Consider the following 11,839-nt stretch of genomic DNA (forward strand, 5'->3'; position numbering starts at 1 on the left):
TATTTATATACTATAATATTTTCATAAACTGTTCCGAAAAAAAAAACAAAAATTACTTGTTGGTGTGGTGTATTGTTTTGTAAATATTTCTATTCTTGTTTTGTTTTTTTGTTGTTGTTATAATTGTAAATGAAATCCTTTATTTTATAATATATAATATATTTTGTTTTTTGTTTTTACTTAAAAAGTGGTGTTTTTGGGTATTTTTAAAGTTTAACTGTTAAATTTTCTCTTAATTTTTCTTTTATGGTTGTTGTTTTTTTTTTGTTTGTTTTATGTTTTTTTATTTTTTAGACTTAAATATTAATTTGATTTTGTTTCAGCTTTTCTTATACGAAAAATAAAACTTGCAAATGTTTTTTTTTTCTCTTCTTTTTTATAATTGGTTGTTTTGTATAAAGTAAAATTATGATGCATTAATATAAAAACGACGATGTATATAAAGATTTAATAAAAAAGAAAAACACATGGAAAATAACGGGATGATTAACCGAAAATTTGTTAAAGTTTATGGTTTTAACCCTCATGCTTTCTTTTCTTACCCCGTGCCTGGGTTTCTTCGGCTGCAAAAAAAAGAAGTCAGAGAAATAAATTAAAAAAATCTTTTGAAAAACTATTAAATTTTGTTGCTGTTGTTACCATTAGCATTGCCCTCGCCAGCATCTTTATCAGCATTTGATGCTACAGCTGAATCATTGGCCTCATCCTCATCACTATCTTCATCTTCATCATCATCATTTTCAGCAGCATTTTCTTCATCCCATTCATCTTCATCCTCTTCTAAATCATCATTATAAACCTTTAATAATTTACAAACAAAATAAAAACTCCATTAAATATCTTATAAAGTAAAAAGAAACACAACCAACTTACCTCAGATAATGATACATCATTATCCTCATCATCGCTACTGCCATACATTTCACTATCATTTTCTTCATCACTTTCATTGTCATCTAATGTTGAATTGAAAAGAAAAAAGAAACAAAAAAAAAAAAAGAAAACAAATGTATTTGATTAATTTAAGACTGTTAAAGCTATTTGGAATAATGCTTACGATTACTAAATGTGGCACTGGCTAAATTTAAAATGGCTAAAAACCAATATAATAAAAGAACAAAATTTGCCGACGTTCCTACATTGTTCGAAGAATTCATTGTGGAATCAGTAGTATTAGTAGTATTTGTCGTAGATGTTATCTCTTTTTCATTTTTCTGTTCTTTTAATTTTAAAGTTTTTAAATATTCATCTAGTTCATCAACTTCTGCCAACTCAGTTGCAGCACTGTTGTCCGTCTTATTGACCGTTGTTTGGTCATTTGTAGTAACATTATTTTCTTGTTGCTGCTTTAATTTTGCTTCACGTTTAGCTTTGACACGTTTTTCAAATTCTTCTAATTCATCCAAATCAATTTCTAAACCATTTAAAGTGAATGCATTTTGTTTGTCTGAAATACATTGTGTTCGTATGAAAAAATATTGCTTGTGCATTTTAGCCGTTTGTGTTAATCAGCAAAACATGGGAATTTTTAAAACATATTTAAAAAGTTTTTTTTTTTTTATTTTTTTTTAATTCAAAGCAACATTTTTGTTTATGAAATTACATTGTTAATGTTTAATGAATGGTTGAATGAATGAAATATTTTTTTTTATCATATTTGTCCAATACCCTATTTACTAGTGTAATACCTTTTGTTCTTCATATTTAATTTGCAATATCTGTTAATGATTGATACAAATAATTTGTATTCAAAACTTACCCTCATCATTATCATAATAATTTAAATTGTCTTCCTCGTCATCACCTTCTGAAGGCGCCTCGACATCATTACAATCAAATCTAAAAAAAAAAAATAAGGATAAAGTTAGGATATAGAAACATATATTGAGGCAATAGTTCAGTTCTACTTTAATTCCAGTTCAGTTATAGTTCAGTTCTAGTTCACTACTAGTTCAGTTCTGGTTCAGTTCTAGTTCAGTTCTAGTTCAATTCTAGTTCAATTCTAGTTCAATTCTAGTTCAGCTCTAGATCAGTTCTAGTTCAGTTCTAGTTCAGTTCTAGTTCAGCTCTAGTTCAGTTCTAGTTCAGTTCTAGTTCAGTTCTAGTTCAGTTCTAGTTCAGTTCTAGTTCAGTTCTAGTTCAGTGCTAGTTCAGTTCTAGCTCAGTTCTAGTTCAGTTCTAGTTCAGTTCTAGTTCAGTTCTAGTTCAGTTCTAGTCCAGTTCTAGTTCAGTTCTAGTTCAGTTCTAGTTCAGTTCTAGTTCAGTTCTAGTTCAGTTCTAGTTCAGTTCTAGTTCAGTGCTAGTTCAATTCTATTTCAGTTCTAGTTCAGTTCTAGTTCAATTCTAGCTCAATTTTAGTTCAGTTCTAGTTCAGTTCTAGTTTAGTTCTAGTTCAGTTCTAGTTCAGTTCTAGTTCAGTTCTAGTTCAGTTCTAGTTCAGTTCTAGTTCAGTTCTAGTTCAGTTCTAGTTCAGTTCAAGTTCAGTTCTAGTTCAGTTCTAGTCCAGTTCTAGTTCAGTTCTAGTTCAGTTCTAGTTTAGTCTAGTTCAGTTCTAGTTCAGTTCTAGTTCAGTTCTAGTTCAGTTCTAGTTCAGTTCTAGTTTTTTTCAGTTCTAGTTCAGTTCTAGTTCAGTTCTAGTTCAGTTCTAGTTCAGTTCTAGTTCAGTTCTAGTTCAGTTCTAGTTCAGTTCTAGTTCAGTTCTAGTTCAGTTCTAGTTCAGTTCTAGTTCAGTTCTAGTTCAGTTCTAGTTCAGTTCTAGTTCAGTTCTAGTTCAGTCTAGTTCAGTTCTAGTTCAGTTCTAGTTCAGTTCTAGTTCAGTTCTAGTTCAGTTCTAGTTCAGTTCTAGTTCAGTTCTATTTCAGTTTTAGTTCAGTTCTAGTTCAATTCTAGCTCAATTTTAGTTCAGTTCTAGTTCAGTTCTAGTTTAGTTCTAGTTCAAGTTCTAGTTCAAGTTCTAGTTCAGTTCTAGTTCAGTTCTAGTTTAGTTCTAGTTCAGTTCTAGTTCAGTTCTAGTTCAGTTCTAGTTCAGTTCTAGTTCAGTTCTAGTTCAGTTCTAGTTCAGTTCTAGTTCAGTTCTAGTTCAGTTCTAGTTCAGTTCTAGTTCAGTTCTAGTTTAGTTCTAGTTTAGTTCTAGTTCAGTTCTAGTTCAGTTCTAGTTCAGTTCTAGTTCAGTTCTAGTTTAGTTCTAGTTTAGTTCTAGTTTAGTTCTAGTTCAGTTCTAGTTCAGTTCTTGTTAAGTTCTAGTTCGGTTCTAGTTTAGTTCTATTACAATTCGAATTCAGTTTTAGTTCAGTTCTGTTTAATTTCTAGTGCAGTTTAACGACTTACCCATCTAAAAATCTTAATGAAGGCAACATTTCAAAAATTTTCTCACGATAATTTTCAATTTGTGTTGCTTCATTATTAAATAAATCCAATATGGCTAAATGTTTAAATTCTTCCAAAGGTTTTAAGGCTTCTAAATCTTTGATTTTATTACCGGATAAATTTAAATATTGTAATTTTGGGCTAGTATGCAAATAATTGAGGCCATTTGATATTCTGTAATAATAATATTAAAAATAATTAAATAAAGATAACAAAAAAAAATGAATCAATGTTTTATTTACCTGTTATCTGATAATTCCAGTTTCTTTAAATTGGGTAATTTGGGAAAACCTTTTAATGTTGTAAGGCCAACATTAATTAGACTTAGTGATTCCAACGCTGTATATTCATCGGTAAGGCCAACAATGCTTGTACTCCGGCAATTGTCCAAATTTAATTCTGTAATCTAATAATAATAATAATAATAATAAAAGTTTAGTTTGGGATTGAATTTTCGAAAATTTTACTATATATGTGATCAGATCAGTTGAGATTCTATCCTAAATAAGAAGTAGTTTCATTATACGTCAGTTATAGAGCAATTTTATTGAGATAATTTCGATGTAGAATTGCCCTGAAGTAGAAGTGAGCTTAAATTAAACTAAACTAGAACTGAACTAGAAATAAACTAACTGAACTGATCTAGAACTAAACGAAAGTAGAACTAAACAAAACTAAAGTAGAAATGAACTCGAATTAAACTTGAACTGAACCAGTGTACACTTAATAAGGTAGCCTCGTCGCTACAACAAATACAACAATACAAAAACAACAGGCGATTTGTTATTGTAGAATAATCCCATCTGTCAAAAAAAGCTGTGTGTGTAGAATGAAAAAGCAACAAATAAACACAATAAAAATATGAGTTTTTAGCAATTATTTAATTTTTTAACTATTAATATTAATATATTATATTAATTAAACGTGGAATGTCTGAAAATCATAACTATATCTATTGGGAAGACCAATTTTCCGAATAAAACGTGTTTTTTGTGGAAAGTGATTGGTCGTGTTAAAAATAGTTGAAACTGATTTAGAACGTATGTCGGAGCTAAAGATTTTCTTTTTTATCAAGAGAGAAGGATAACAAAGACATTTAATCACGATTGACCTAGAAAACTCCTTTAAAACCATAATTTTCTGAACTTTTTAAAATTTTTACACCTTTTGCGATTTTTTTTCTATGTAAACAAACAGGAATTTTGACAGATAAGATTGTAAAAGCTGATGATCAGCTGTGCGGACGAGGCTACCTTATTAAGTGTACACTGAACTGAACTACAACCAAATTAGAACTTAACTAGAAATAATCAATGTATTTTCCATCCCTGCATTAAGTTTACTAGACTATAAGTTGGCAACACTTTTTTTAGAGTAGAAATGAACTCGAATTAAACTAAAACTGAACTTTAACCAAATTAAAACTTAACTAGAAATCTTTATATATAAGCAATGTATTTTCCATCCCTGCATTAAGTTCACCAGACTGTAAGATGGCAACACTCTTTTTAGAGTAGAAATGAACTAAAATTAAACTAGAACTGAACTATAACCAAATTAGATCATAACTAGTAGGGTTCTGTAGTTGAAACGAAAAGTCGACTTTTTGACTTTTTGCATTTTATGAAAAGTCGACATTTCGACCTTTTGCATTTTATGAAAAGTCTACTTTACGACTTTTTGCATTTAGTTAAAAGTCGATTTTTCGACTTTTAATATTTTATAAATAGTCGATTTTTCGACTTTTGCTAGAAGCGTAAATTTATAATGTTTCCATTTAACATTATATTACTATTAATAAAAAAATTTTATTAATATTTTTTCTATTTGTTGCAATTTTTTGAGTTTTTCGACTTTTTTCTATTTTCGACGTTTTCCGACTTTTCGACTTTTTTTTTTCAATTTTTCGATTTTTATTTACAAAGTCGACTTTTCGACTTCTTTCATAGACGATAGTCGAGTTATCGACGTTTTTGGAACAAAATAGTCGACTTCGACTTTTCGACTTTTTTCGACAAAAAGTCGATTGTTCGATTATTCGAAAGTCGATTTATAGAACCCTAACTTGAAATGAACTATAACTAGGGTTCTATAGTTGAAACGAAAAGTCGACTTTTGCATTTTATGAAAAGTCGACTTTTCGACTTTTTGCATTTAGTTAAAAGTTGATTTTTCGACTATATTCGACTTTTTCCGACTATTTTCGACGTTTTTCGACTCTTTCCGACTCTTTTCGAGTTTTATTTACAAAGTCGACTATTCGACTTTTTTCATAGACGATAGTCGAGTTATCGACTTTTTTGGACTTTTCGACAAAAAGTCGATTGTTCGATTATTCGAAAGTCGATTTATAGAACCCTAACTATAACCAAATTAGAACATAACTAGAAATGATCTTCAGAAATAAGCAATGTATTTTCCATCCCTGCATTAAGTTGACTAGACTATAAGTTGGCAACACTTTTTTTTAGAGAAATTATATTTTCAAAATATATTCCGTTAAGTTGTGGTTTATCTTGTATAAAAAATAAACATTATGTTCAAAGTTAAGGTCAAAGGGTTATCATGAAAATTGTATGTATGTAATATGATCAAGATAGTTATAGGAAATTGGTCCAGATAGAACATTATACCAAGAATTGAAAAAAAAGTAACAAAAAGAAGAAAATAATAAAAAATGAACTTTTACAAAATCAATAAATGGGAGTACAGACAATGTGTTGAAAAAAAAAAAAGATAAACCTAAAGGGCAAGTTGTTAGGAAAGGGGTACGAGTGAGTGACACTTTTTTTTTTTTTTGCAAAAAGCCAAGGAGTACTAGTGACACTCATATAGTAGAAGAAACAACTACAACAAAGAAGATGCACAAGAATGCATTTGTCAAGATGGAAAGAAACGAATGCAATTTTAAAACAAATTGATAGTAATAATAAAACAGCTGCTGTTGCTAAAAAGGTATCAAATGGAAATGAAATGTTACAAAAATGAAACAAAACAAAATAAAAATTTTACCACCTTGTTGCTCACTCATTTTTTTTTTTTTTGTTTTCTGTAGGTAGAGATATCAAAAAAAAGGAGAAACATGAAAGAAAAAAAAACAAAAACTGAACATAAACCAAAGTGCGAAAGAAAGATAAAACTAGTCGCATTTTAGCAAGCGTTCATATAACAGCCGCCATATTGCGTGTTGTCATCAAAACAACAGCAGCAGCAGTGTGAACGAATGTGTGTGATAAAAAAAAGAGAAAAAAATTTACATTTTTTGGAAAATGTTCAAAATTAAAAAAGTTGTTCTTTTAAAGAAATGGAAAATTGTGTAAAATGTATGTTTTCTTTAAGATAAAACTAATTTCAGCTGGAAAAAAATACGTTGGTCAAAAAAAATTATGATGTAATCGAAGAAATGCCCCACCAGACATGAAAAGAATAAAATGTCAAAATTCTTTTACACATACACACACACACACATAACTTGTTTATATATTCATAAAAAAGGGAATTAAGTGGAATTGATACATCTGGTTGGAAGAAGTATAAGAAAAACGATAGAAAAGAAAGAAGAGCAAAACAAAAAGCTTGTAAATTTAATACAAACACTCACATGTATGTACTTGCAAAAAAATGCCGCTAAATGGATAGGGTTTTTTCTTGTTGTTTCTTGCAACAACAAAGACAAAATTTGATAGAACAAAAATTACCCTAAAAGAATAAAAAAAAAACAGTCACAAATACTTGACAGTGGTTTATGAGTACAAAAGTTTTATTAAAAACCGACTGAGGTTTGTGTTTTCACATTTAAAATTGTGTTGTTATTAAATTTCAATTGCGGTAGATTAGTTATTTATTCAATTAAACACATTTAAACTGATAACATTTTTTTGCATAATAATTTTCAGTTTCATTTTCAATAACAATTTCAATGAAATTGAAACATTACCTGTAAAATAAAACAACAATTTGCGCATTTGGTTCCACTATAAATGGTAAAAAGTTGAGATGAATTAAGTGTGTGTGTGTGTGTCACTTTCTACATGCATGTATACAAATCTATATGTGCATATGTATAACACATTGACATATATTTCGACCATAGAGCTAAAGGACCGTCTGACCGATCTTAATTAATGTATTATATAAATTTTCAAAATGTTATGTATTTCTAAACAAATGTGTTCAATATTATGTGAGATTAAAAAAAAAGTCCTATTAAAGACTTATTAATTTACTGAATGCAACAGTGTTGCCAGATAACTTGTTGATGTTTTCTTATAATATTAAACGAAATCGCCAAAAGCTCTACACATAAAATTTATGCTGAACTAGGGTTCTATAAATCGACTTTCGAATAATCGAACAATCGACTTTTTGTCGAAAAAAAGTCGAAGTCGACTATTTTGTTCCTAAAAAGTCGATAACTCGACTATCGTCTATGAAAAAGTCGAAAAGTCGACTAAATAAAAGTCGAAAAGTAGGAAAGAGTCAAAAAGTCGGAAAGAGTCGAAAAGTCGAAAAGCAGGAAAAAGTCGGAAAAAGTCGAAAAAAATCGGAAAAAGTCGAAAATAGTCGGAGGAAGTCGAAAAGGCGAAAAAAGTCGAAAATAGAAAGAAGTCGAAAAAACTCAAAAAATTGCAAGAAATAGAAAAAATATAAAAAATTTATTTATTATAAATTAATAATATAATTTAAATGGCAACATTATAAATTTACTCTTTTGGCAACATTATAAAGAAAAAGTCGAAAAATCGACTTTTAATTAAATGAAAAAGTCGAAATGTCGACTTTTTGTTTTAACTACTTTGTTTAACTATGTGCTGAACGTGACATATTACCTTTCAAAACTACAAAAAGTTTAGATTTTCTTTCAACAATAGAACCATACTGTTGGATTTTTCAGAGTTGTTTAAACATCGATCAGCTGACTTAAGCAAAATCTTTTAATATCAACCAAACCCGTGTCTATATTAGACAAATATTTACCACAGCACTTGACAAAAAGAAGGCAGAAAAATTTTCGGTTTTTTTGGCCATTTACTGGATGCGGTAGAGTTGACAGAAAACTTGTTGATGTTTTCGTATGAACGTATAAACTTTATACTGAACGACACATATTAAAGTTCAAATATTGAAAAATTAACCTCTCAAAAATACAAAAAAATTAGATTTTCTTTCAACAATAGATCGCTGCTGGTGGCTTATACAGAGTTGTTTCCCCATCGACCAGCTGACTAACACAAAATCTTTTAATATCGACAAACACCGTGTCTATATTAGAAAAATATATATCACGATACTTGACAAAATGTCGGCAGAAAATAATTTATATTTTTTGTTAATATTTATGCATAGGTGTAACAAAAATATTGATTTTTGTCACGACAACTCACATATAATTGAAATAATGCTACATTTTTTAAAAACAATTAAAAGTTAAAGCAAATTTTGTAAATATTCACTAATTTTACTAAAACTTATGTTAAACATCAATTTTAATTTCACAACATCAAAATTCTAAACAAATTTTACAATAAAATGACGTTTGTTATCAAGACAACGTTGTCTAAACAATTTTTTAGACAATACTGTCATAACGATGTTATAACGCTAATAAATGCCGTCTGTACCTGCTAATTTTTTATTATTCTAACAATTTGACGTTTAGCATAATAAATATTTGTCTAATATAGACACGGGCGTAAAGCCTTTCAGATCTTAGTTGTTTCCAAAAATATTTCAATATTAACTTTAGGTAAAATATAGTTAAAACAAAAAGTATATTTTTCGCAATTTAGAGATTTATAAAGTCAACTTTTCAGTTTCTTAACTATTTTCAAAAAGTCGACTTTTCGAATTTTGTGCTTTATGAAAAGTCGACTTTACAATTATTCTTTTTTGTGAAAGGAAATAAATATTTAAATATTGATTAATAGTTCTTACTTCAACTTTTTTGTTTAATCCAAATTAAAAAATATTTATCGAGCTCGGGGTCAATAATATAATAGGCTTGCAACCAACATCAAAAGCATTTTTAAAAAAAGTTTGCAATCAGAATGTAAAAACGAGTAACATTTAGAGAAAAAGTTGACATTTAAACTTTTTACCTACAAAGTCGTCGACTATGAATTTTCGACAAAAGTTCGATATTTGGAACTCTTTATCGATTATGATTTTCTAACATGACAGTCGACATTATCTGAACAATATAGTTTATGGACGGATCCACGGGGGGGTAAGGGAAAAGAAAAAAAGAAAATTGTCCATAAAATATATAAAAATGAGGAAAAAGAAAATAAATAAACAAAAATTCCCCTCCCAAAGTTTCGAGTTGGATCCGCGGAATATTTTTAACAAAAAAGTCGACAGTTCTGTCGATTTTAGAAATAAAATTTTGAAAAATTTTTTCTCAATTAAATAAATAATCGAAAGTAATTCCTGAACGTAGTAGGATTATTTCTAATATATATGTTTAATTTATATTATTTTTGAATAATTTAAAGAAATTTAGATTTTTTGAATTATAATTAATTGCTAATCATGAAAGTTTTGAGAAAATCCTTATACAATATATTACAACATTTTTGAATATTCTAAGTAAAATTAATATTTGTTGGGATTATCTCAAAATGTACATAAACAAAGAAGGATATTGTATCCGTAGACTTGAATTTTAGATCATTTTTTAAAAATTTATTCATTAAAAAATATAAAATTTATCTTATGGTTTGTTTGAATTTTAAAAATTATTGATTTTTACTTTCTGAAAATGTTATATGCTTCTTTTTCATCGAAAAAAAAAAAACTCAAATATGTATTTATGTACAAGAAAGCTCCTTCCTCTACATGCGATTGTATATACAGTTGTATCGTATTTATGTGTTGTACGTACAGATGGATAAAATTTCAAGTCAGTATAAATGAAAATTATTTTCAATAACGGTTCCTGGTGCATAAATGTAGTTAGTTAGAATATGGGCCCTCCGCTTCAACCAGTCATTCAGTATCTTTAATAAATGATTATATATATGTGTATGTTTGTGTGTCTTTGTGTGAATTGCCGCATTTAGGTAACGACGGACTATACAACTACTAAAATTTATAAAGAAATATATGTAAATTTTCTTCGTAATATGATACCAAATTGTGTCTATAACACAACATACACATATACGTTACATATACATAAATGATATATATATTTGCACTAAAGAAGGATTTCAAAAAGTTGTGTTAAATGCAATTTATAAGAAAAAGTATGAACAACAATGCAAAGAGTCTTTTTTTACTTTAAAGATTATTTAAAGAAATATCTTAATTGTTTTACATTTTTATTTTTTTATACTAAATACCATCACTTTTTGTAAAACCAAAAACTTATTGCTTTGATAGTTGTTATTGTTTTTTTTTCTTTTTGCCTTAAACTCGTAAGGTTTTCTTTACGACGATCCTTTTGTAAATGACAAAAATAATTACATCAATAATAGTTGCAAAAGTAAGAAAATATGTTTAGTATTCTAATAATTCATTTGATAGTGTTAGGTAGGATTTTAATACCTTACTTTAAGGTGGTTAAATTTTTAATAAACGAAAAAATGCGGGATTGTGTAAGACAATAGGGCATGTTTAACAGAGCTTCATTTTGAAGGAATTTCCTTTTAAAATAAACTTTTTTTATTACTCGTAATACTGAAACATATTATAAGGTTTACCTCGATTTTTAAATAATCGCCTTAAATTTAACTTAAAATCGGACTTCACTGCTGACATTTGGTCAATAACTAGACTTTTCGTAAATTGAAAGAAGTGGACAAGTCGACTTTTAATAAATTGAAAGATGCGACTTGTCACCATCTTTGCAAAAATTCAACTTTTAGTTTTAGCCATATATAGCAAACTATTTTAAAGTAAATTTTTTTATAAATAGACCATAAAATAATAGAAGAAATGACTTTTTGTTAGGATAAAAGGTCGAAATCGACCTTTTTATCCTAACAATGTGAAAAAGTCGACTTTTTCGTCAAAAAGTCTAAAGACGAAAAAATTTTAAAAGTTGATAATTTTATAATTTTTGTTTGAAATTTGTTTCTTTAGGAAATGTGAAAAAGTCGAAAAATCAAGTTTATATCTATCTATCCATCTAACTGTCTGTCTATCTATCTATCTATCTATCTATCTATCTATCTAATTATCTATCTATCTGTCTAATTATCTATCTATCTAATTATCTATCTATCTGTCTAATTATCTATCTATCTATCTATCTATCTATCTATCTATCTATCTATCTATCTATCTATCTATCTATCTATCTATCAATCTATTAATCTATCAATCTATCTATCAATCTATCAATCTATCTATCAATCTATCAATATATCTATCAATCTATCTATCTATCTATCTATCTATCTATCTATCTATCTATCTATCTATCTATCTATCTATCTATCTATCTATCTATCTATCTATCTATCTATCT

General features: G+C 28.0%; 1 protein-coding gene and 1 long non-coding RNA gene across 4 annotated transcripts in view; one reads left to right on the top strand and one right to left on the bottom strand.

Moving 5' to 3' along the window:
• Positions 1-303: 303 nt before the first annotated feature.
• The window catches only part of LOC111676032 (acidic leucine-rich nuclear phosphoprotein 32 family member A), a 14,183-nt gene continuing 2,647 nt past the window's right edge, over positions 304-11,839 (bottom strand). For 2 of the 3 annotated variants that reach the window (XM_046954740.1, XM_046954741.1), the window contains 7 exons: positions 3,609-3,772; positions 3,328-3,540; positions 1,760-1,839; positions 1,058-1,447; positions 874-956; positions 640-799; positions 304-563 (listed from right to left, as the gene is read on the bottom strand). In XM_046954740.1, the coding sequence (XP_046810696.1) occupies positions 517-563; positions 640-799; positions 874-956; positions 1,058-1,447; positions 1,760-1,839; positions 3,328-3,540; positions 3,609-3,772 (1,137 nt within the window). In that variant the 3' untranslated portion in view covers positions 304-516. The remainder of the gene's footprint in view (positions 564-639; positions 800-873; positions 957-1,057; positions 1,448-1,759; positions 1,840-3,327; positions 3,541-3,608; positions 3,773-11,839) is intronic. The other variant, XM_023436912.2, reaches the window with a different exon arrangement.
• LOC124420736 lies at positions 5,910-6,830 on the top strand. Its single transcript, XR_006941343.1, has 2 exons — positions 5,910-6,321; positions 6,422-6,830. It is a non-coding gene; the product is annotated as an uncharacterized LOC124420736 (long non-coding RNA).

The sequence above is a fragment of the Lucilia cuprina genome, chromosome 6, assembly GCF_022045245.1.
Source record: "Lucilia cuprina isolate Lc7/37 chromosome 6, ASM2204524v1, whole genome shotgun sequence".
Classification (NCBI taxonomy): Eukaryota; Metazoa; Arthropoda; class Insecta; order Diptera; family Calliphoridae; genus Lucilia; species Lucilia cuprina.